The 27,441-nt window shown below is 37.8% G+C and overlaps 1 protein-coding gene and 1 long non-coding RNA gene across 2 annotated transcripts in view; one reads left to right on the top strand and one right to left on the bottom strand.

Moving 5' to 3' along the window:
- BCAR3 (BCAR3 adaptor protein, NSP family member) overlaps positions 1–27,441 on the bottom strand; it is an 87,731-nt gene that overhangs the window by 44,592 nt on the left and 15,698 nt on the right. The window contains exon 3 of the mRNA XM_087930218.1: positions 13,143–13,182. Within this exon, the coding sequence (XP_087786344.1) occupies positions 13,143–13,182 (40 nt within the window). The remainder of the gene's footprint in view (positions 1–13,142; positions 13,183–27,441) is intronic.
- LOC148126187 (uncharacterized) lies at positions 259–6,118 on the top strand. Its single transcript, XR_015742578.1, has 3 exons — positions 259–906; positions 1,545–1,681; positions 5,677–6,118. It is a non-coding gene; the product is annotated as an uncharacterized LOC148126187 (long non-coding RNA).

The raw sequence follows: 27,441 nt of genomic DNA, 5'->3' as shown, positions 1-27,441 counted from the left end.
TTATGAGATAATCTCTTAAATAGCTTTAACAATGTGGTCATCCATTTATAGCCATGAGAACATCATCCCATGGTTAATTTTAGATAAGAGTTAGAAGTCCCTAGTGAAATAAATGAATTATAACTTGTCCATGAAGCCACTTGACAGAAATGTTTATATGAATAGCTCCTTTCTTAATAGCCTTGTGCTGTGTAGTTTTTGCCAGGCTATAAAAGCTTCTGCTCTCTGTGTTACTCGGATGGAGAAGTGTAGCTCTAATACAGGATTTGAAAATCTAACCATAATACGGAAGAGTTATCTGACAAATGAGTTAGCTGCCAGTAACTTTCACTAATGGGGCAGAGGGTGGTATTTTGGGCTTTACTTTGTGCGGTGCCTGTTACATGTGCCTTTTGAGGGGTATTGATGGGTGGCCGTCAAACTTCTCAGAAGAAGGACTCTTACATGAATCCGAAAACTTGGAAGACTAAACCTCTTCTCCCAGTGATCGACCCAGATTGAATATTTGGCTTAATTACTATTCCAGTTGGATAAAAGTTTATAATAATCCAGTTGTTGATTTTCTTAGCCGCCTTGGTTATTTTTTAAATGAAAATATGAGTTATAACTGTAACAAAGCAACAGCCCAACTTTTCTAATTTCACATACAGATATTTGGGAAGGAAGAGTGAGATAGAAATGGAGCCATCTCTTATGGAGTTCCACGAAGCCCTTAAACCTGTTTTTGGTCTCGGGCCTGTTTAGGGTGGCTGACATACTAGGTTTTAAACTTGTTTGGACTGTCTGAACTATCTTGTTTTATTTTGTTTATGTTTTTAATTGTTTTACTTATTGTAGTTTGTAAACCGCTGGAGTTGTGACATATTTAGTCAAATTAATAACAACATTATTCTTTAATTTCGTCAGGTCAGAAGCAATTGTTTAATTTTGCTTATCTATCTATCTATCTATCTATCTATCTATCTATCTATCTATCTATTTATCTATCTATTTATGTAGTCTGTGTCGGGGGTGTCGAACTCGCAGCGTCACAGCAGCGTCACATGACGTTTCAGGACTTTTTTCCCCTTTGCTAAACTGGGCGAGGGTGGGGCCAGCATGTGACGTGTCCGGCCCGCAGGCCGCGAGTTTGACACCCCTGGTGTATAAGCCATAAAGATCCTGGTTTATTTAACAGTGCCTGAGGCAGGGCAATTTGTGACCATGCTCATGGCTCTGTTGGTACTGCTATTTCTCAATATGGGTGGTTTGATTTCTTAATGCTGGCTATATTTAGCCTATTTTAAATTATTATTTTATTGTATTAAATTATTTTATTATTATATTGTATTAAATTATTATTTTACCCCCACTTAGGGTTGCTTTGGTGAATAAGGCAATTAATAAATTGGTTAGCTAAATAATAATATAAACTCCCAGAATTCTCAGCAATAAATGTGCTGGCTGGGAAACACTGGAGCTAATGTATGGATCTCTGGGGAATGCGAGGCAGGAAAAGGCTAATGAACTAAAGAAGTATCTCTTCATATGCAATTTATTTTCAGAGGCCCAAATGAAGGTAGGAAGATGAATGCATGGGAAAGAATCTTGATGATGATACCTTATCCATGAAATGCCCTTTCTGAAGACATCTGCCCTGCTGCCTTTCTATTTCCTTTACCATACCAGAAACTTCTCTTAGGTATTTCAACTTTTAAATCCTCCCTTGCAAGAAGAATTTTAATGTCCCTGGTTGCAACAGTTATTCTTTGGCATTTTACATTTCCCTCTTTTCTGTGCAGGTTACTGTTGCTGATTTTATTTATTTATTTTTACACAACCCACTCAGAAAACATCACAGAGTGGATTGAAAATGTAATGAATATTAAATATCAATATTATATTTTCTCTCCAAACCTATTAACCAGGTTTACACAAGGATTGGCCTTCTTGGGGTTAAAATCCACAGGAGATAACTATAAATAACATTTACAAGCACAGGCTAAAAAAAGCATCATTAACATCCAATTGCGATACAGTCTATAAATCAGGTGCGGGCAATTTGAAATTCCCTAAGATGTCTTATAGCATCTTTCAGAAATTATTGTGGCTGTATAAAGCCTATCTTTAGTACCAATATGGTATATTGCAGTGGTCGCCAACAGTGGGCTGCGACCACTGGTCCATAAGAAAATTTTGGTGGTCTGCAGAGAAATGTCCCCCCCCAAAGCACTCTCCTCCAAAAGCAGTTAATCCAGGCTGCGCAGGAGCACAACGCTGCGCTGCCCACATGGCCTGCCCACCTGATGGCCCCCACCCTTTGGCCGAGTGCAAACCTTCAAAGCACTGAAGTGCGAGTGGCACAGGAAACTTCAGCCAGGCTCCTTGAGCAAAGGCAGAATGCTGATGACGTGTAAATGCAAGTAGCACGGTGCTCCCACACCTTCCATCCATCTCCATCATCACTTCAGCCTGCCTGTGCCTCCGTCCCCCTCTTGCCGCAGCAGCACCATTACCTCATCCTGGCCAGCCAGGGCTGCGCTGCTTTTTGCATATTACACCACCCACCAATTTGCATATTATACATGCTACCCCCCCTACGGCAGAGATTTCCAACATCAGGCCGGTCCCATATTCCAGAGCTGCAGTAGTCACAAGACTGGCCCTTTGGTCATCCCAGAGCAGCTTCTCTAGTCCGTGGCAGGCCAGTGCACCCAGGTGGAAGAGCAGCTGCTCCAGGATGACCAAAGTGCCAGTCCTGTAACTACTGCAGCTCTGGAATAAGGGACCGACTTTCCCACCAATGTCAGCAAGCCACCATCGGTCAAAGATTCATATTAGAGGCCCACGGGATTTAAAATTATGAGTTTGGTGGTCCCTGAGGTCCAAAAGGTTGGCGCCCCCTGGTATATTGAGTATGGACGATTATTACAGCCCATACGACGCTCTCAATCACTCATAAGGAAATAGCCTAAAATGATCTACATTTTTTTGGCTGTGGCTATCCCATTGTTGTCTCCGAACAATAACTCCACAGCAATGTGATTTTTCAGATAGGGAAAGGTTCCCTGAACTACCTTATAAAGATATAATTCAGATTTTTTTTTTTTGACAATTGCTTTGATGTACATTTCCGAACTAATCCTAGCAGGCTAAATGAATGAGAAACCCATACTGTACTAGACTTGCCATTGCACATTGTAACTGCTGGTGACAATGCTACACCGAGCCTTTGATTCCCCAAAACAGGTTCTTTCTCTCCAGAGACTCACAACCTTCACAAGTACAGATGGAATTGCTATACTAACGTATTTTGTTGCCTTGGAAATCAGGATTTGCGATCGTTTTTTAGAAAATAGATGGCTTTTTCAAATTAGACTGCCGATATGAATCAGTATGCTTTGATAAAGCTGTCTCTGCTATGGGTGCTGTTTCTAATTAACCAGTGTTCCTCCACAGATTATTTCATATTCACTTTCCTTTGTTATACAATTTGAGCCCATTTCTAAAATCCACATGCTGAGAAATTGGACTCTGGCTCCCCCATATGGTTAAGAGCTATAGGATAAAAATACACTCTTTTGAATAAGGAAAATAAAATCAATTCAAATTTATTGCAGCCCTAAGGCCAGATCCAAACAAAACATGGAATAAAAGATGCATGATATCCTATATAGGCACATAAGAGAAAAACAAGTATAATGGAGTCTAAAAATCATGAAGAGCATAGTTACTAAAATAAATCCCAAAGAAAATATTGTTATAAAAAGTTCCAATCCTAAGTAATGGTACAGCATATCATATAATGGGTAGTCTAGAACTGGGCAGCTTGAGAGGAAGGGGAAAAAAAGGTTGCAGCATAGTTGCATTTATTCTGTTCCTTTACAAAAAAAAACAGAAGTGTTTGATGGAAGTAGTAATAATAAGAATGACTGGTCTCAAGACAAAGCTATATAAGTGCTTTGCATGCACAGATACACGTTCACATAAACAATGCTTCCATTTTACAAGCAAGGCACGCATTCCAATTGCCTTAAAGAGGCAACACATTTTCCTTAGGCTAGTATTTGTCCTATTTGCTCCATATGGCTCCCTATTTTGACATAAAAATGTCCTTTTATTTTTATTGAGGGAGGGAAATGCCAACTTTTACTGCTTCCCAGTGAGCCTTGGGCACTAAAGGTTAGGTTTAAAAAAAAAATACCAAGAAATTCCTCAATTGAAAAGTCCTCAGTCATTTTGGACTGGAGAGAAACTACCCCGAATCTATTTTACTTCCTCTAAATGTATTACATTCGCTCAGTGCCTACAAAAAGAAACTCCTTTTCTCAGATACCTTGCTCCTTGTCTCTTCCTTCTGAAGTCCGCTGTACAGGTTTATTTTATTTATTTATCAAATTTGTATGCCACCAGATTCACAATGACTTTGCCTATTTGTCCCAGTCAATAATAAGATTTACTAAGATAATATTATCTTAGTAAATAATAAATCTACTATGATGCATGCCAGACATCTACCTGCTAACATATAATATTATATCTCCCAAAATATGTGAGATTTGAATTTCATCCAAATATACATTTTCCCTTCAGACCTAGACACTTAATAGCAACCATTTTTACATCTTTAATTTTTAAGCTTTTTATTGGACCACTTTAGCTCAATGAAATAGTGTTGATCATTTCACAATACAAATACAATATAAAATAATTTAAATGGAATACCTTTTGGAAGAACTGCTTTAATTCTGTACCATCTGAAGTTTTGCATTTGAATTTCAACTATTCTGAGGAAAACATACTTAGTTCTAAGTACATGCAAAATATCTAACTTTACGTCAACATAAACCTATTATAAGGTTTAGAAACTATTTCTATACATATTTTTTGACAATACTTTCAAAACCAGGAGTTTTGAATAAATTGGTACACATATACATGAGTAAGAAAACAGAATCAGCTAAGGGTCATTATATAAAAACCATCTGGAAATCTGAAAACTTCTTTTAAAATACATCTTACAGTTTGCAAGGTAAGCTTGTGGTTACCGGTACATCAATTCTTGTACTTTTTCTTCGGGATTGCAAGAAACGCCAATTTATTGCATTACACTAGAGGGCAGCATACTATTACAAGGAACATGTTTTGGAAACATTTCTAATTAAATTTAACCTAAATTATATAATATTTATACTTAAATGTAACATAAAAATATTTCTAATTACATTCAACAAATTAAATGCTACTTTTAATTACATTTATTTCTTTGTAAAATTTAAATACCTAAATTAAATGCCTGGAATTTAAAAACTGCAAAATACGAATACCTATAGATACAAAATTATGATGTATGCTCAGCTGGATAGGAAAAGAAATAGAAGAGTTTCTCTGTGAGGGTGAAAGGCAATTCCAAAATGTGATAAATAGATGATAGATAGATGTGAATGAGAGAGAGAGGGAGGGAGGGAGGGGAGAGAAAGAGATGACAGATAGATAGATAGATAGATAGATAGATAGATAGATAGATAGATAGATAGATAGATAGATATGATAAACAGGTCCTGATTTCTGTTTGAATTCAATATTGCTGCTGGGAAAACTGCAAATGACAGGTGTCAGGTTCTGAAGTTGAACATTGGAACGTCTCTTGCTTATCTAACACTTGTATAACCCTGACCATGACTCTTTCACTTTCAGCCGGTAGGATGGCATGTTCTGGAAGAAATACCAGAAATCTAATGAAGTCATCCTTGGCAAGTTGCAGCAAGCATATTATTATATTACCATCCTGAGGCTAGGATTAACTGAAAGATAAGTCATTGGAATGACTGGCTCCAAGGAACATTCTGCATTCAAAAGAGATTCTGCAATGGCTAACCCGTGTCTTCCTGTAACTTAACTGCCCCTCTCAATGTCCTGTACTCTGAGCTGACAAAATACAGGTTGTGGTCTTCTTTCTTTAATATCCCTTCCCTTATTTCCCTCAGTCACTTTTGTAATATTCCTTCCCATATTTCCCTCAGTCACTTTTTCTCCAAAGCCATTCTTTCTTCGTAGGCCAAATTTTCAACTGTCACTCCATTCCTTTCTTTGCATTTGGTTCGTTTCCTTCCCTTGGTCTTCCAAGTGAAGAACATGGAGGTAAATTTCGAATTGTTTGAGAATGGTAGAAAGTTACATAGTTGAACCAATACATATAAAGCCTTCTTACTACATGAACCCAGAACCTGGAAAGGCATAAACGAGCAAATATGTATTTACTGGTGCAATAGGAAAATATTTGTTAGAATCTTTGAGGCATAATTAAAGTGTTTTAATTTTGTAATCAATGATAATATCCTAAAAATATAAGAATAACTGTGAAAGACTGAGTTTTCTAGAGGTGCCACACAGAGGTCTATGTATGGGATATCCAAAAGCAAAACATGAGCACATTTGTATCTTCCAACATTTGTCCCAATTCCCATGATGAACTGTACATCAGTTTAACCAAATAAAAAGATTTCAGGGAGCCTGTATGATGAAGTCTCACTCAACATGGATGACTACATCAACCTCATTTATTCCTTTATTCACTTTTCTTTGGACATTACATCACCTCACTCTACCATTATTCATATATATATATATATATATATATATATATATATATATATATATATATATATATATATATATATATATATATATACACACACACACACACACACATACATACATATACATATATATATATATATATACATATACATATATATATATATATATATACATATATGTAGATCTTTGGTTGTTCGGGTTTTTCGCGTAGATTTGAGTATCTAGAGCAGCGTTTGTGAAGTCTTCTCATTGGCTTCTGTCTCAGTCTACTGTGCTTCTCAGAGTAATGGAGATTGCAGCTGCTTCCTCCTTTTAACTGCCAGTGGGGTGGCTGAGACCTGATTGGGTGGGGGGCTTGGCTGTGTTCTGATTGGGTGGGGGTGTTCTCTATTAGTAGGGGTTTGGCTGTGTTCTGATTGGTTGGGGGTTAGCTGATTGTGTTCTTGATGCTGGATTTGAGCTGAGAGCGGATCTGCTGTGTTTTGGCTTAGTCTCGTGACTGCAATTCAACTAAATTTTATTCCCTTTATTCCACTTTCTGGACATTACAGCCCTCAGTGCACTCTGGTCCAGGTGTTCTCATCATAATAGGGAGGGAAGAAGCCCCCCCCACCAAAAAGGTGGAGGGGGGACCAGCCCCCCCCCCCGCCCCCCCCCCCCCCCCCCCCCCCCCCAAAACACCCCCCCCCCCCCCCCCCCCCCCCCCCCCCCCAAAAAACGCAGCCACACGACGGCACCCGCCTTCCACCCATTTGAAACCCCCCCATGGTCAGTACCTAACATGAAGAAGGACACTGGACCCACACCCATGAGAGCCACACAAGATGCCACCACCACACTTCCATGTAGAAAACAGACTCCCACCCATTCAGAAAATGAGAAACGACCATGGACCAGAAGCTGCACTGCAGCTGCATCACTACCCACTTCAAACCCCTCTGAGCCATATGAAGCAAACCAACACCCACTATGAAGATGCAGCAGGACCACGAACTAGAAGCCAAACAGCAAGATCACAACTCTCCAGCTCAAATCCCCCAGCAACTAAAACTAACCTGATCCTGAACAGAACACGCCTAACCAATCAGAACACGGCTAACCCCCAACCAATCAGAACACAGCCAAACCCCTACCAATGAGAACACCCCCCACCCAATCAGAACACAGCCAAGCCCCACCCAATCATTCCACCCCACTGGCAGTTAAAAGGAGGAAGCAGCTGCAATCTCCATTACTCTGAGAAGCACAGAGCTAGACAGAAGCCTGAAGATGATAATGAGACTTCATCAACGTTGCCTAGATACTTCAAATCTTACGCGAGAAAACCCAACAACCAAAGATCTACATATAAATACCATGAGAACCTCAGAAAAAAATATACATATATATATATATATATATATATATATATATATATATATATATATATATGAATAACGGTAGATTGAGGTGATGTAATGTATATATGAATAACCCTCATAATGTCGCTTCTGACTATAAGCATCCTAGAAAACCACTGACAGTTTTGTAACTTAAGATGATCTTAATTCATCAAAGCAATACTCAAAAAATGATCTTCTATAAATATTGAATAAAATGATGCTCACTACCAATATGCAACTAATATTTTTTTCCATGTTCCTTCTTTAAAATTCAGAATAGCAACTTGTTTAAACTAGTTTTAAAGTCTAGTTTTAGCACCGTTAGGATATACAAAGGAAGAAGACAACGAGAAAACAGGTCTACAAATTTTGGTACAAATACCCTAAAACCATCTTCTTTTATGCTCAAAGCTGATATTATTTGGTCTTCTTGCCTCACTCAAAGAAGTGAATCCATTTATGTACATTTTTAGATAAAGCACAAGAATCCCCTAGTCTAGTAGATATTTCTCCCCACCACCTCATTTGTGATTTAAAAATGAAATGAAAAATTTAATTCATTGCAGATGATGGTGATGATGATGATTTATATGTAAGGCAAAAATTCCTTTCATTGATTCTCCTAAGCAGCCAACTCGGAGCAGCCCGGCCTGTTTTCACTTGGGAAATAAAAGCCAATTTCTAAAAGAGCTCTTTAACTGTGACCAGCCTTGCTGATGGAACAAAAGAGGAGCTATAGACCAATGGCTTCTTCTCAGAACATTTGTCTGTTTATGGGACCAGCACTGTATAATGAGCAGCTCTTTTTTTAAAAAATCACAGAATGACCCAATGCATCAATACTTTAAATGTTATAAAAAATATTTGCATACAGCTATCACAAGAACCATTGCCTGTGGAGGCTCCAGCCCCTATTGGTGTTGCAAATGAGGGGGTGAAAATATCCCCATGTGTTTCTGAGCAACCTTGGTAAGAAATGAAATGAATTCTTTCTCCTTTGCTTTTCAGGGAGACATCTTTAGACAAATCTCTTAATTGACATCCAAAATGCAACTAATTGTTTTCTTCATGGACATACACAATCATTTGTCCAACCAAAGGAAAGCAGAAAGATGAAAGGTAAAATGAGACAACTAAACTTAGAACAAAGGCACTGTGCAAAAGAAGAGGATGAACAGGATTTGAAATGATTGGCATGGCTCATCCCTAAAACATAATCACAACATAAACTGCAATGGTTTTCTTAAAACTGGCCAAACGGACTTTAATTTAAATACAAGTAGTCCTTGACTTACAACCATTTGTTTAGCGAATGTTCAAAGTTACAATCACACTGAAAAAAATGACTTACAACCAGTCCTCACATACACCACCATCACAGCATCCCCACGTGGTCAAAATTCAGGCACTTGGCAACCAGCTTGTAAGGTTACAGCATCCCAGGGTGAAGTGGTCAACATTTGCAACTTCCTCAGGCAGCTTTTGAGCGGCAAAATCAATAGAGGAAAGCAAGATTCATTTAATGACCATGTGATTCACTTAATAACTGAAATGATTTGCTTAACAACCATGGCACAAAAGGTTGTAAAATCAAGGGCAATTCACTTAACAACCACTTTGCTTAGCAGCAGAAATACTGGTACCAATTGTGGTTGAAAGTTGATTGACAGGGCTAAGTGGAATCCCATAAATAGAGAACGATGACCATTGTTCATCTGGCAAATTGGTGTTCTGATGTTGGGATGCAAACGAACCATTACCGTTCTTCTGCAGTTGATGTACTTTGCCCTAATGGTTAGGACATTATCAACTTGCAAAAATGATAATTTGCATACCAGGGTAAGGTGGGTAAATGGTTCCATTCACTCTTTGACCAAGGCAGGATCAATGACTGGGAAAAGCCATGAAAAAACATAGAACAAAGAGAACTCAAGTTTCAGTTCATTGCAAGAGCGAAGTCCAGGATATTATATGGTAGGCGTATTGCACATGTGATGGAGTTTGCTAAAGAATAATTTCTGGGTCCTTCTTTTGGCAAAGATTTATATGGAACTGGCTAGAGTCTACACCATGAGGTCTAAAATTGTGAATTAGAGGAAAATAAATTCAAAAGACGAGTTGCCATTTGGGGTACCAAATCATATATCTTCCTCGCGTTTAGCTCCAAATGTAAATGTTTGGAAGACCTTTTCCTCAGATGCAAAATATAATTCTTCACAAATGAATTAGCTAAAAGAGTGTGTCTCCGACAAAAATCATAGGACTACCTATTTTCAAGTTCCTTCCTTAATCTTGTTAATGTAACATTTTTAGTTATTTATTAATATTTATTGTTTTTTATAAATATCAAGACAAACATATCCAACACATCTTCCTCTTCAAATTTTCTCCACAAAAACAACCCTGTGAGATGGATTGGGCTGAGGGAGAATGACTGGCCCAAAAATCACCCAGTTGGCTTTCATGGCTAAGGCAAGACTTGAACTCATGCTGTCCTGTTTTCTAGCCTGATACCTTAACCACTAGACCAAACTGGCTCTGTCAAGTGACTGCACATACACAGCTACAACCCTTGCATATCCTCACCAACCCCCTCACCAATGTTTAACTGAGACATAATTCATTCCTGCTAGGCCTCTACCTGCTGGAAATTCTGCAAGCCTGTTTGAAAGCCAGGCAAACTGAAAAGCAAGCAATGGCTCCTCAATAGATTTGAAATCCCATCTCCCATTAGCCTGAAATTATAATCTGACTATAGCACATCCCTAGATTACCTCTTACTAAGCAGTTGATCTAGTCATGGTTACTCGGAAGTTCCAAGGTATGACCTATTCAGGATTACCTGGAAGTTCCATCGATTTCAAAGGTCACTCCCATTGCAGAGAATTGCAATTTAAGGATTATTTTTATGGCTTCCTGCTTATCAAAGTTATTTCCTCCTGTAATAGACATGTGTCAAAGATTATCTGAAATGAAGAAGTGCAATCACTAATGGACAACCTTTAAGGCAATTAGCTCTCTGAGTTCAAGGTAAACAAGCAAGATTTATCGCTTGTATATTTACAAGGAAAAAGAAAACCTGAAGTAGAAGAGTTAGAAGAAACACAGTTGCTAAATAAACCACATCAACCTTGGACACAGTTGCTACTTAATCGCTTTTGAATATAAATTGCATTAATACACAGTATACACACTTCCATAACTAAAGTCACAAGATGTTGTGTTGTGCTGGTTCATCTCCTTTCTCCAAGGTTGGTTCCAGTCAGGGGAGGAGAGAACCCATCCCGGCCTATACTATGTGGGTTGCTAAAAGGCTCAGTGCTCTCTCTGCTCCTATTCAGCATCTACACAAGACTGTGAGTGAACTCATTTGTCGCCATAGGATGAGGTATCATCTCCCCAATTACATCCACTTGTCCCTTTAAATTTGGCAAGAGGGTCATGCTGTACGTCTTGTCTCTCAGGAAATTGCAGCAATAGAAATATCACTTAGACTTATATACCGCTTCACATTGCTTTACAGCCCTCTCTAAGCAGAGAGTCTTTTTTACAGAGTCATCTTACTGCCCCCAACAATCTGGGTCCTCATTTTACCGACCTCAGAAGGATGGAAGGCTGAATCAACCTTGAGCGGGTGAAACTCAAACTGCCAAACTGTTGGCAGTCAGCAGAATTAGCCTGCAGTACTGCATTCTAACAACTGCACCACCACGGCTCTTAGCAATTATACTTGGCAAGTCCAAAGAGGCCTTCTCTATTGTGGTGTCCGCCTTGTGAAATATCCACCCACCCACCCAAAAAATAAGGTCAGCTCCATTCCTCCTTACTTTCTGGCAGTCCCTCAAGACATGGCTCTGCCATTAGGCTTAGGGATCTCAGAGTATAATGTAGTTATTGATGACCCAATCTTGTGTATGTCTGTGTACATGTGTGTTTATATGACTGTATTTGACATGTTTATTGTTTTTATACTTTTGCTATACAGTGTGTAGGGTCACTTCTTATGATAGAAGCAGCCATATAAATTTGATAAACAAAAATTATTTATGAATAAAATAATAATTATGATGACTATAGTACTGTGGCAAAAGAAAGTAAGTATAATACCAATAACAATAGGCTCCTTGGTGAAATCCCAAAACAACTGGACCACCACTTGAACACCATCAGCACTGACAACATCCCTGTCAGTCAATTGCAAAAGGCAGCTTTACTTGGGACAGCTTACATCCCCCAACAATGTCTTTAACACCATCAGACTACAGTATTTGCCTATCCCAGGTCCTTAGGAGGGATGTGATAGGTGGATTAAAAATTCCAAATCCACTATAAACATCTGGCTGACTATGTGACAAACATCTGACTTAATCGATAGGAATTCTTTAACCTATTATGAAACCCAAATAAAAATATGGAAAAAAGTTCACATGGAAAAAAGTTAATGAGTCTAGTTGGCCTTCCTTCTTTTAGTGTGTTTGAACCCAGAACTTCCTTCTGCTAAACAAAATAAATTTATACACCAATAACAATTCTGGAGTACTATTCTAGCTTCTAAAGAGAGCAACAAGCTAATAATCTCATATTAGACTAAACAAAGCATTTTCAGTTTCTTTAGTTGTTTGTACTAGAAATAAAAGCCAAGCAGGAATGAGTAATCTTAATCCCATTAGTATGCTGCTTGCTCACAATAAACCAGGATTTACATAGATTCAAAGTTCACCAATTGTTCCAGTTTTCTTGGCTTTTTTCCCAACCCTGGTTTGCCCTTTCAGCACTTGGAATGAATCTCTCCTACAGATTAGGCATTCTGTTCCTAGTAAAGCAGTTTGTAGCAAAGAAAGAGAGCGAAGATCAAATTACAAATTTCCTTTCATCCACTTTGATACACCAGAATGATTGCTGGAATATTACCAGGAGAAAATGAAAAAGCCGTTAGTGACAGTGGTGATTAATTACTAAGTTTGCAATCTGATCTTACTTTCTCCAAGCTTGATTCAAGTAATCTAATTAGCTATCACTCTCTTTTAAAAAAAGTCAAGCCTTTTTTTAAAAAAGTCAAGCTACCATAATATATTAGACCTAATCAACCAAAGAAGGAATACATTGCAATTACTACAATTGACTAATACAATAGAGGTTTTTAGGTTCTTTTTATGGAAGTAATTAAGTCATATTTCATACCTTCACATACTCCAAAGCTGGATCCATAGCATTCTGGTCTCTGAAAAGAAGTAGCAGTATGTTAGTATAATCATTTTGTATAATTTAAAACAAAATCAGTTTTATCTTGTTACTCCTCTTCTAAAGGAGAGTGGTTTAAATCAAGGGAAACAGGGTGGAAAGACAGATTTATTTCCGTTCTTTTTCTACTGGTAGCATCAAAAACCCAATGCAAGATCTGTCTAGCCCCTTGGCCTTGAACAGCTACTGAATTAATTTCACTTCCACTTTGCATCTAGAACAAGTTTTATAGTTTCCTATGCAACTCTTACCATAATGATGTATAAACATGATCTATGCCCTAGCATTGCTATGCCTTATTGAATAAGTATGATAAATTATTTTTTATTATAAGATCCAATCCCACCCTTGTGTCATGGCAATATTTAGAGATATAATTAATCAGAATCTGGACAATATATAGCACTGGCTTTTTTTCCAGCTATTCAGCAAACATGGGATGAGCTATCAACCCAGCAAAAATTAGTATTATAAAAAACTAAAGTCATAATGGAGTATCTATCCATAGCAGCGGCCCAATTTATAAAATGCTAGTAGTTTCTAATAATAATAAAGTAATTATAACAATGGATGTATAGGAATATCTGGGCAATAGATATATAGCAATAGATACTCCTTATCATCCATCCCCTCCCACTTGTAATTGTAGGACTGTAACTTTGTCACTTGTATCCTTACGATTTACACTGACTGTTTCTTAATATGATTTGATTCCTTATTGTACCCTATGACTATCATTAAGAGTTGTACCTTATGATTCTTGACTCTTGATGAATGTATCTTCTTTTATGAACACTGAGAGCATTTGCACCAAGACAAATTCCTTGTGTGTCTAATCACACTTGGCCAATAAAGTATTCCCTTCTATTCTCTTCTCTTCTCTTCTCTTCTCTTCTCTTCTATTCTATAGTCAAACAATAACAATGCCCAGAGAACTCCCTGAAACATTTGCTCAAAAGGACTGTAATCTTCCTACAGAGCATTACTGAATACTATAAACATTATATTCATAAAGAAAATATTTAAAAAACACAAAATGCCATATTTATAATATTAATGGTACATTAATGGCAGGAAGTATTATTGGGTTTCGAATAGAGAAAAAAATAGCTTGCTTCACTGAGTAGACATATAGTATCTTTCTCCATCATTCTTCCCAAATGTGAGTGAAAAGAAATTATTTCTCTCCAACCCCACTCACCTCCCTCTCCCCAAAATGATTGGAAGACAGCTTTTAAATGCACTTTTATTAATTGGGATGAATGAATAAGAAAGGAATTGAATCATTAAAGAGACAATGAAAACTACTTTCGTTTTCTAAGCAGTAATTTAAATAATACTGATTTCTATAATAAGCCTTTTGAAGGATGTAGCATATGAAGGCAAATGAACTGACTTTTAATGGAAAATACAGAATTATTCTGTAGTTTTAGAATAAAATAACAAATTAGCAGAGATGTTATTAAGAAGTACAGATATAGGGGTGATACTGTGCTCTATTATATAGGGGTTCAAATTACTTTCCAGGTTTAATATTGTACTGAATAGAAGTTGATTTTATATTAAATCACTTTGAATAAAGCATGATTTAAAAATAGTTTTTTTGGGGGGGAGGGGTGTCCCAAACCTGAACAATATCTTATAAATCAACTTTATTAGAAATTAATTAGACAAATTCACATATGCTATAGTAAGAAAGAAAACCAGATATGAACTTTTTTCTCCTTTAATGATAGTAGATCCAAACTTTGAACTCTCACAATTTCTTACCACTAGCCATGCCGATCAGAGTGGATGGCACTTAAAATCTAAAAAAGTCAGGAGAACACTTGATTCCTTCACCTACTTCTGTCCTTAGTGACTAACAAACATACACTATAAACCATAATACATTTGTTAGTGTTCAATGGTTCAAGGATCTTTATTTTTCTATGCGTGTCTTCCTGCCCTCTCCTTTGAAGATAACACCAAGTATCTGGTGAAAAAGAATAGTTGTTATGATCTTGCGCTGACTGCATGTATTAGATTTTTTAATGCACATTGTTTTTGTTTACTGATTAACCTGGCTATTCCACTGGAAAAAGCTTTTGGTGGTGCTGAATGACAAGTACTATCAAGCCCTACTCCTGCAGCTTCAAACAGGATATTTATTAAGTTAATCTTGTGCTAGCAATTCAATATCCAACTTCAGGAGACACAACTTTGGAACTAATCAGACTAGGAACCTTCAAACCTCTGTCTATTGTTGGAAATCAGATTTTTTTTAACTCTTTGAACTCTACAAACCTGAGGTCTAATTCATATGTTCCCCAGATATGACAAAATCACCCCTATCTTCAGCAACTAACGCAGATAACACTAGCACATACCAGTAGTGCTTTGTAGAAAGAAAGAGAACAAAAAGATGTAACCTTTAATTAAACAGGCTACAAAACAATGGTTTACACTGGATTTGATACGGAGAATCATGGTATCTGTACTCATCAAACCAGAGTTAAGGGAGGTCAGAACAAAGAGACAGGCTGTATCTCTCTATTTAAAAAAAGCAGTAAGGGGTTCAACTTGCTTAACTAAATAGTTCATTATCTATTTGAAATCTTAAGCAACATAGTTCATGTAGTAATCATTATCCATTTTAACTGCATCTATAAGATCCAAGAAGATTTTATTAAAACAAATATAGAACAGATCTCAAGTCACTGGTTGGGTGTTTCCCAATCTAGTATATTCCAGTTTCAAGTAGTGGACAACAAACCTGGGAAAATGTACTTTGTACACTTCTAGAAGGAAAAACAAACTTCACAATCTACAATCCTGCACTGGACATCAGAAGGGAAAAGGGGGAGCTTTTGTCATAAATGCCACCATTGCACGTGTTGTCATAATTTTTGATGCAGGCTTCATTTGCTGTAGATACCTACATCAACATCAACCAGAACAATATAATGACTATTTGAGGCATTCTAATTTCTTTTTTCATTGACACACGTATTTATATGAATTTAGGAACAAGTCATCTGGGGAAAAAAAACCCTCACAAAGTTTATAATGCAAGTTCTCCACTCTTGTTGAGCTGATGGGTACATTCAACATTTTAAAATCAGGTTTCAGGTTTTCTCAGACAATGGCTATAGGTTTGCCGATATCCACAATCGCTGTCAGCATGATTAGTCAGAAAACATCAGTTACTGTCTTCTCACACTGGATGTTCTCTGCATTATCTTCATCTTTTTTTCTGGGCAAGTGGACACCCTTCCAGACAAAGCACAGGACTGTAGCTATCCAAAATTCCAAATTTCTAAAAGAATTCATAAAGCCTTTTTGTGGTTCAGCTGCATTCTTGGAAATAAAGAAGCTGGCTGTTTATTTTGTAGCATGCAGCCTTTCTGCTGAAAATCAAAAGAATTTGTTTTAAAATTCAAAAAGAGTGGGCAGGGGAACTGGGTGACATCAAAAGAAGTGCCAGTAGCACATTAGGAATCCTGGTTGTAGTTGAAATACTGTCTAGCTATTGCTCCAAATACCATTTTTGTTCATTTTGATAAAGAGAGATTCTAAAGAGTTCCATAAATAATAAAGCTTTTGCAATTTCACATTGTGTGTGTGTGCCCTTCATCCAGTCCTTATCCCCTTCTTCCTTTGGAAGATCTCTGGTTACAGGTCTTCTTCTGAAGATGAAAATACTGTATCTCTTAAGATCATCAATTTCCCTTCTCTGAATTATTTTGCACGTATATATGCAGGCAAACCCAGAAAACCAATGAAGCGAACTGCTAATGTTGCTCTTTTCATCAGTTCTAATTAACATTTATGAGGCCACCAGCAATAAACCTACAGGATTATAATTCCACTCAAACACAGCTGCACAGGAGTCCTCTTACATCAATTGTAGCTGAAAGCTTGTCTCACCACCTTAATCAATTGCTTTTCATCTGGTGTTATAAAGTTCCCAGTTTGAAGATGTTTGCCTTCCTGGAGAACCCCAAGTCATTCCTCTTTTTCTCATCTCTAGTGCTGTTTGCTTACAGGCTCTTTCCTGTAACTGCCAAAGGATAGCTTCTTACTGATGTATGTTGAAAATCAACTAACTGAGTGGTGTCACAAGTGCTGACTCCACAAGACTGTTTGGCTTCCCAGTGATCAGATAAACCCAATTCCCATGTCAATAAAGGGCCATTTGATGTAGCTCATTAGCATTGGAAAGAAAAAGTGGTTTCATCCTTCAAAAGATAAGAGAACTAGGGCAACAAAAAGCAACTTCCCATCTAAAAGAAATGTTAACTTCTGGACATATCCTGATTCCTACCATAAGCACTAAAACAGAAACATGTACACACTAGGGGTAAAATAAGCCAGTTGTAAATGCGGCTATCTTTAGTGTACTAATATTCTGAAACACCTATTTACAAGTGACATTTTTACTGTCTAATAACCCAGCTTTATCTGGAGAAATTTATGGAGGGTTTCTATTTTTAATCCACTCAGGATCTTCCCATCATGCAGACTATCTTTTTCTTTACACCAGAAAAAAATCTATTCTAGTGGGACAATGGAATAGAACTAGTGACTTTTAACTAAATTTATCTTGGCTACTAAAGCTAGACTGTGAAAATGCAGACACTCTCTATATGACAGATCATTGGCTCCGAGCTTCACACATCCAATTTTAATAAAGGCCATTGGTAGAAGACACAATAATGTGGTTATCGTTCTCCACTCCATTCCTGACATTCATTGGCAAAACTTTAGCTAGGAGATCTTGGATCATGCACAGTCTACCAGCATGGAGTCCCTGATTATCAGAATCCAGATGAGGTGGGGGGAAGGGAGAAACATCATCAGAATGGATGATCACCATATGCCTAAACAATTGATTTATAGTGTGCTGAAGTCTGGGAAGAGACCTTGAGATTGGCCACTCAAGGGCTACAAAGGAAACCCTACAAAATTTTGACATCCAACCAACTGCTGACAGAACCTACTGAAGAACCCTGGACCATGAAGCCTCTACCGGTGTTGAAGACAGGAAAACCAATAGTCAGCCACTTCAACAACTGGACATGCTATTCCAGGCAACTGGACGGTCACTTGTCTGGAATGGTGTAGGGTCCTGCTTGAGCACAGGGTTCAACTAGAAGGCCTCCAAGGTCCCTTCCAATAGAAAACCATGAATGGCATCACAGAATAACACCCACTATTACTACAAGGATACAGTGCCCCCCATTGCACTAAACTCTGTGCTTCCAGACTGGCACCGCAGAGCCACCTCTATATCCACACATGAATGGTTATAGAATAGAATGGCTATTATATAGAATGTGTATGTTGAGAAGACTTGGGTTGTACCCAAACAGCAAGATATATAATATCATATAATATCATTGGGATATGTATTATACGTTCAGGGCTTCAAATAGTGGCATGGTATGGCAAGATTACAAAATAAGATCCAAACCTTTGCCTAAATAGCTTTGGCTATTGGGTGGTTTCAGCATTCCAATCAATCAATCAATCGCTTCTACCCTCTGCTAGGGAGAAGAGTTATCATTAGGGTTAGCTACATTATTAGCTGCTTATGCTGTTTTTTTAAAAAACAAAAAAACCAAAAAATATGCAGTATTAAACCTGAACCTTCATTCCAGGACCTGAAATAGTAATTGATCCAATAAACCAGTATCTTAGCACTTCCAAAATATATGTCATGCAGTTGACCATTTTAATATGGAACTCTGGGAATAGTCCTTCAACTGGAGAAAGCTAGAAATAGGATAAGGAAGAACATTGACTAAGGAACCTACTGCACACTTATTTGGATACATCAGTTCAGTGGAATTTATTGCTAACTATGCATACATAAGTAATCCTACATTTAGTTTAACTTGGCTAACTATTTTAGGGAAAAGAATGATTATATCAGTACAGCAATATATTAAGGTCACAATTTAGTCAAAGTTGATTTCAAAAAGTTTCAAATGTTCAGCTCTGCCTGAATCATAAACAAACACAGTTGATTAGGAATCATTTGAAGTTTCACCCTGTGGTCACATGACTGCATTTTTGGCATTTGGCAAGCAGCCCACACTAATGGCTGTTTGCAGCACCCCAAAGTCACATGGTCATGATTTACATTTTTTGCCAGAAACCAGCGTTTACTGAACACTATAAAAAGGTCATAAAAGTGCATCTGGTCATTACTTACAACCGAAAATTATGGTCATAAGTAGAGCAGTACCTGCAGTTAAATTATTTTTGCATAATTAAATATTTTAAAATAATGTTAATAAGACAAATCAATGCTTTAAATCTTGACTTATTAAACATAGCATGGCTTCCACTTTATTATAATAATCTTGGCACAACTAGAGCACATTTCACCTTTGATATATAATAGCCTTCCAAATGCACCTAATTTTTTTCAGGATAAAAGCCACCTCCCATAGATCTTGATGTGAGCCCTCCTTTCCCTCCACCCCAGTTCTCTTCATAGATAGATTCCAATGGTGTTTTGAGATTTAGATTACCTCCTTATAGGTAAAACAGGTGTAAAAGGCTTCCAGTTTATCCTCACTAAATTCATATTTCAAAACTTAAAATACATCACACGTCAGATACTTCTCCTGGAGTATTATTGTTCACATGAGCACATGGCAAGTAAACGTACTTATGTTTGCAATGTTTTAAGAACAGAAGAACCAAAGATTTATTAGAACAACTGGGTTACTTATTCAGTTGCTGTTTTTAAAGAGCCTGAACACTATGGGGACAGAAAGTGGCATGGTGCCATGAAGATTTTACACCAGCACCAGCGAACCTCCAATTCCCCAGAAAAAAAAACAAAATTTCCATCTTTCTCTTGCCATTCTTCATTTCAAGTAAAAAGGTGGAGTCCATCAAAAGTCAGAAGGATCATAAGAGCTGTCCTTCCAGAGAAGTCATGTGGTAGCTCTTGTCTCCTGCCCAGTTTGTCTGACCTGAATCTTATAATGTAGAATCTTCCTCAAATTGAACTCATCTCCTGGTAACTACCAAGATAACTCTTTGTTGTTTTGTCTGCAAAAATAGGACAGTGATTGCTGCTATTTTCTTCCAGGATATTTTTCCAACTTTAAACTTTATCCTGTAGCTTTGAGATTTCCTAATCAGCTCCCAATCAAGTCTGACCCTGCTTAGCTTGTCTGAAAATCAGCCTTTGAGCAAACTTCAATGGTTAGCAAATATCCTCTCAAACCATCCAACATCAGAGTGCTAGTTCCTCTTTGCACATTGAGACTACCTGGGGAAGAACCTTTCCAGTGTGTCTACATGCACTTTGGGGCTATGCTCAACAGTTCTAATTGGTTCACAGAAAAAGAATTAAGCTCAAAACTGCATTTGTCATACATGAAGAACTAATCACCAAACCATTAGTGAAGTCGAACTGAATTTGAGTTTTCACCGTTTCTGGAACTTTTGAGGCATTTCCCAAATTGTTAAGGGAAACACATTAGAATTCAATTCAAAGCCAAACCCAAAAAGGTCAAAAGGTATCTTAGAATAGAATAGAATAGAATAGAATAGAATAGAATAGAATAGAATAGAATAGAATAGAATACTTTATTGGCCAAGTGTGATTGGACACACAAGGAATTTGTCTTGGTGTAAATACTCTCAGTATACATAAAGAAAAGGCACATTCGTTAAGAATCAAGAATCATAATGTACAACACTTAATGATAGTCATAGGGTACAATCAACAATCAAATCATACTAGGAAACAGTCAATATAATCGTACGGATACAAGCAACAAAGTTAGAGTCCTACAATCACAAGTGGGAGGGGATGGGTGATAAGGAGTGAGGAGAAGATTAACAGTAATAGTAGTGTACACTTTGTAAATAGTTCTCAATCTACCCCACAACAATGTTGGTGTATGACTCTCTATGGGCAATACTATACTAGTCTCTGCTGTGTGCATAAAAATAACTTGCATCTTTCAGACAAAATTATCCAATTTTTGTTCTCAAATGACAGTGAGGGGTTTCAAACACTAAACAGCAAAGAAAAAAATAATCATAATATCTGTATCTTAGCAGCGTTAGGACCATTGCTTAAAGCAATAAAAATTGCTATTCCAGTTCTCTTTCCTTCTTGCTTTTTCTAATGGATATGGCATTGGATGGAGCCCAACACAGAGTCATGATCTTCTCTGCCGTTGATGTCCAAAGCCTGTAACCACAGTTGGTCTCGACCTTGCTTTGGCAGAAAATGAGAGTTTTGTGGTCGCTTTTGTTGAGATAGGTGGCTATATAAATTAGATAGATAAATAAATTTAGGTTTAGCTTTTGGGGATGTAATACTGTTCTTGGAAAGCTATCTTCTGAATTCACCAGCCCAAGAAGGATGGATACAGGAGTTCAACTAACTTTACAGGGGTGCTTAGATTGTGTAATCTACTACATGGAGGAGGTATGGAGGAGAATGGAGGAGAAAAAGAGGAAGATCATTTACTTCAGGGTGTACTTGCACAAAGGAAGGGAGAGAAGGGGAGGAGAATTAGCACCATTGTTCAAAAAAAGAAAGGTGGAGAACTGAAGGCAGAGAAAATTATTGCAATAGTTAAGGATATCCCCCCCCAAAACCCTTGTTTCTGGGGATTTTGAGATGTTGATATTTACATAAATTACCATTAAATTCAAATCCAACAGGCTGGCAACTGGAAGTCTGTGAGTTCTAGTCCTTCCTTAGTCATGAAGCCAGACGGGTGACTATAGGGACTTGTCCAGGCATTCACCAGGAATCAATATTGACTTGAAGATTGTGTGTGTGTGTGTCTGTCTGTCTGCTATGTATCCACCTGAAGTATTTGGCTGCTTTCAACAAGTTTGCCCCAGTCAAACAGTTATAAGACATAACAATTGTAAAATAGATCATCTTTAACAGGACTGGATATTACGACTTTTTTCAGAGGTCATTAAATGAATGCTTAGTGCCTTAAATCAGGGGTGTCAAACTCATGTCATCACAGTGGTGTCACATGATGTATCAGGACTTTTCCCGCCTTCGTTAAACCAGGCGTGGGCATGGCCAACACGTGATGCATCTAGCACGTGAGATGCAAGTTTGACAATCCTGCTTTAAACAAACTCATTGTTAGCTATGCGCTAGTAGAACTGTTGTAATTTGTGGTCATATGACCATAGGGTGCTGCAAACAGCCGTAAATGCAGGCTGGTTATCAAGTGGGGAGGGCCATGACCTTGGAACTTCAAAACTGGGTTGTAAGTAGCTTTTGGGGAGGTTTTTGTAATTTTGAACAGATGCAGAATAATCGGTGATAAATCTGTAGCACAAATTGGGAGATGCTTCCCTTTATCTTACATCCATACTTTTCTAAAGTAAATTGGGAAAGAGCAAAGTTACTGATCCAATCATCCTAGGAGCTGAATCTAGGCCTTCTCAATTCCAAAACAGTATATATTTACAAAAGAGTATTTGCCAGGATGCCGCTAGAGACTGCATCTTGCATCTATGTGATGTTCTTAACTTCACCTGAGCTAGATGCGTTCAGTTCACCCCTCAAATCAGGGGCAGGGGAGGGAGACAAAGAATCCAGTCTCCATTCAATGCTATTCCCAAGCAGAATAACCAGCAGCAGCATCTGGATGGCAAAACCCTGACGGTCACTTGTAACCAATTTGCGCTCTGCCTTAATTCCACTCCTTTCCATGCCAATTTGGATACCGTCATTGGAAAGAGCTGAAATAGCTGGAGTTTATATCCTGTTCAGTCCACATGTGTTTCGAGTTGTACAACTTATGTGAACAAGCTAAGTTCACATAAGGTGAGGCTGATCCCACATACCTTTTAGCTGTATTGTGGTAAGAAGCCAAGGCTAATAGTTATCTGCAAGAGGGTCTCTGACCCTCTTTAAAAATTCTTAAAAAGAATTTTCTTAAAAAGTAAATAACAACAATGGTGAACGTGAGCTTTTGGTGTTTTTAGCCTTTTTTAGCATTAGCCATCTCCTGGGTTGTCTGAACTATTGGGATGTTTGGTTTTTTCCTTATTCAGGATGCCAGAGGGCTGGGTTATCCCCATCGTGTAACTGAAGCCATTTCCTAAATATTTATTTGGTGTCCATTAAGGCTAAATTTTGAATTTTAAAATTGCCTATACAGTATAATGGATATTATTTGGTACGTAGGTTTATTTTTTTAAAAAGAAAGACAAAAAATAAACGATAATCAGTTAAGGGAAATAGCTTCATGCAATATATTTATTCTGCCACATGCCACAGTCTGCTATCCGGCTGGGGCAGACATTTGGATCTATTTCTTTATATAATCATAAAACTTTCCAGAGCATAAGTTCAAAAGGCCAATAGCAGCACTAGATGCTACTTTTTGAAATACCTAATAATGAATAATGATCTGACCAAATATCACAAGATAAGAAAGGAATGTTTAAATAATAAAAGGCACTAAAATCAGTACATTCATCCTGCCTTAAGGGTTTTTATACATTCCAGAGATCCACTTGCATTTTTATTCTTCATTTCTCTCTCCCTTTTCACATTCTTGTTATGCTAGTTAATAACTTACAAGGTTTGGGGAGTGGGTGAACATTCACTTTTCAATTTAAGGTCACAATGTCAAAGGGAGAAATTCACAAAAATTGAAACCTAACAGAATTTTTATTCCTGAGTCATCCAGTGTACTAAACAATGTAGTTTTACGGTACTGTAAAGGCCATGAACTTTGACAGGGCCAGCCTTCTTCAATATTGTACAGGTAGAAACAGAACTCAAGTTACAGTGCACAGTGTCTGTTTGTTTTGCCAAGGAAGAGAATATCCTCATTTCCTCCATTGTTATTTTTTTTAAAAGAACATTAACTGTACAAAACGTGCACTGGCTAATTTATACATATAGACAGGGAAGCCCTATCATTCAGTGGAATGAAACAGCTCCTTAGGACAGTAAGTCTGTGGCGTGAAACTCACACCAGTTGTTGGAACAGTGACATCATTATACCATGGTGCACAGTTCTCTGGAGTAATTTATTGTCCAGATTGGCTCTATGCATCTTCTTGAGTGGACGGAAAGTTAAAAAAAATATGAAGGATTTGTGGTGTCTCACCCTGAGGACAACCTCAGAGCTATGCTGAGGATAAGTGGCCTCATTCAGAATCAAGGCTGAACAAAGGATTTAACTAGATGGTTCATAGTGCATTTTACCACTAATTAATTAGGTGGGTCCTTTGCCAGGCTTACAGAGCTACTTCAAAAGCTGCCCCCATAGATGCCATATGCATTATTTGCACAATATATATTATGCACATGTATTGTAGACATCAAAACAATCACACAACCCTTGCAAATAGACCCAATTACATTAAAGCTTACAACAGATTGTTCTGTTTGGGCTATGCACAGTCCCATTATGTAACCCCCACTCTCACTTATAGTTTTCTCCAAATCCCACTGGATTCTGCAAATCCCACTGCCAATATTTTCTACTATGTTGTGGAATTTTTGAAAAAACATACAAGCCCCATACAAATGGAAACAAGTGCATATAATCACAATAACCCTCTGAATTCTATTAGGCTTTATACTTCTACTGGTTTTCAAAGCTAAATTTTATCACCTCAAAAGGAGGAACACTTCATTTATCAGAACTGCCTTTCTTGTCCTATAGCATTGCAATGTATTTTCACAAAACTAGAGAACTATTGTTTGAATGGTGGCAAATAATCCACTTCCCACATCCTTTGTCTTCTTCTAAAACAACATTAATCACGTGTAGTCTGCATGGAAATGGGATTATCATGATCCAGCCTGACTGCTGATGATATAGCTTATTTTTAAACGTTTCCAAGAATGGGGGATTCCACATTGTCTCTTTGATGACTCAGTAGCTGTTGGGCAGTAGTGAAGTTCATAGTATATTGTGTAGTTATTTGTTCTACATTGAACTACTGAGTTTATGGTTTTAAGATTCTGAAACAAAGTTGGATGTAGAATTCCACACTGAATAACATCAAAACCAAAATGAGTAAATCAAAATATTTTGCACCACAAGACTGAGAGAAAGAAATCATTTTGTTCAACAAAAGGCAGATGGTATGGTTAGAAAAGTTAAATGATAATTGGTGTGACGGAAGAGAGAAGCTATAGCAACACAGATTAAGTTAGATGGCTTCCTGTTGGCATTCAGTTTTCTCTAGGATGGGACATTGTGTGTGTGTGTGTGTGTGTGTGTGTGTATGTTTACTGGAGGGGAGGGAGAGAGAGAGAAGCATGAAAGAGACTCAGATGTTGGGATCTCCGTACATCTGTTTTTCCATGTACTCTGGAGACCAATTTATTTAATCTGATCTGGGCCTGTAAATCCTATCAGTATTGCTGGTTCCTCCTGTTTTTATGGTATCAGTGTCTATGATAATTATGGTACTGGTCCTCCCCTCCTCCCTATGGACTACTCACGCACCATGAGGAGGTAAGAAACTTTGAGACTTTAGAATGGTGTTTCTCAACCTTGGCAACTTTAAGATATGTGGACTTCAATTCCCAAAATTCCCCAGCCAGAATGTTGAAAGAGTCTGACTGTTTTAGAATCATAGAGCAGGCATGGCATGAACAATTAATTCCATTCCTTCCTTGGTACAGAAAATCCAAAGATAAGGCACTCCCTGACAAATGGGTGTCTAGGGATTTGCTTGAAACTTACCAGTGAGAACAAGCTGACAATATCCCAAGAAATTGCTCCTATGGTCAAAACTGGACTTATAATTAAAATTAAATCAATGTTCAATCATGAACTATCAGTATTTTTTAAACTTAAATTTAAGCAGCAGTGGAAAATTACTCTGCTGTTTTCTTTATGACAAGCTTCCAGATATTTCTGTGTATATCTCCCATAAGCATGAGGCTTGTTAAACAAACTAAATAAACAAACCCTATTCTTTCAACCTTTTCTCATGGGAATAATTTTTAATACTCATTAAACCTATTTCTTTATAGAATTTTTTATTGGCCAAAGTGTGATTGGACACACAAAGAATTGGTCTCTGGTGCCTAAGCTCTCAATGTACATACAAACTACAAACATACAGTGCACATACAAACATGAGCTCTCAGTGAACAATTTATCTACATTCATCTTACAAGTGTGAGGCATCCCCAACTGCAGATTAGTTTCCAGTGTTACTTCTCAAGACTCAGAAACTCAAGATTCTACAGAAGTATGTAACTAAAACTGCATCAGACTTTTTTGTCAGTTAGTTGCATGGCATATTGATTCAGGTTCAGCCTTTTCACATACATGACTGCCAAGCCAGGTATTCTCCCCCAATCTAGTTAATATTTCTGCATTTGAGTTGACTTTAAAAAAAATAAATAGTCGATTTTGTTTTGTCAAATTCAGTCCAGATTTCTGCTGAGTTCATCCAGCTAAAAACATGGTGGACTTTCCTACATGTCATCATCACTTCTCAAGCTCAGATGTGCCCTCACAATAGCTTGCAACTTTCATTACACAGCCATTGAGAACTCTTCATGAATGTGCCAGCCCTCTTTACAGATACCTATGGAAGAAGCCCTAATATTAACAGCATTACCAGTGACCCAACCCATTTCTCCTCCCTATATTTGATTGTGCGGCCAATTCATGCTCTTAAGTTGGGAGTTGCAAAACCTTTGCTCTGCTGTTGGGACGCAAATATAGCTTAGGAGGTGCAAGTGGGAGACAGCAAAGAGTCAAGAGTTTCTACCAGTGGAAACACAGCTTACCCTAAGCTCCATGGAATGGCGATGTTGTACATTGAAAAACAGAAAACAAGCAATTGCTCTTTGGCCATAGCTAGAAATGGGTTCAGATGACAGGGGGGTGACAGTTCTTGGCTCAGATTCAGAAATGGCACCAACTTCTGGTGAAAGGGTGAAAGTACCTACTGGCATAACTTACCATTTTACCTCCATTTTTTTACTCACCATAATGAGTAAGTGGCTGTGGCTCTCGTAAAGGATGCTTCAGGCATTCTATCAACCCAACCACATACACACATTCACAAACACACAATGGTGCTATTCTATTTTCTGGCTAGGTGCAATGTTCAGCTGCTTCAGCTGAATCATTCCTTGCAGCTGTTGCTCAACAGCTGTACTCCTTGTGTTTTCAATGCCAGGGGTTACCAGGGCTTCATAAGACAGCACCACTGCACTGGAGAGGTGAAAAGAAAGGCCACATTGATGGGAAAG

The sequence above is a fragment of the Pseudonaja textilis genome, chromosome 3, assembly GCF_049901715.1.
Source record: "Pseudonaja textilis isolate UNSWEBS1 chromosome 3, rPseTex1.2, whole genome shotgun sequence".
Classification (NCBI taxonomy): Eukaryota; Metazoa; Chordata; class Lepidosauria; order Squamata; family Elapidae; genus Pseudonaja; species Pseudonaja textilis.
The sequence above is the reverse complement of the archived record's forward strand: the minus strand, read 5'-3'. Positions and strand labels throughout refer to the sequence as shown.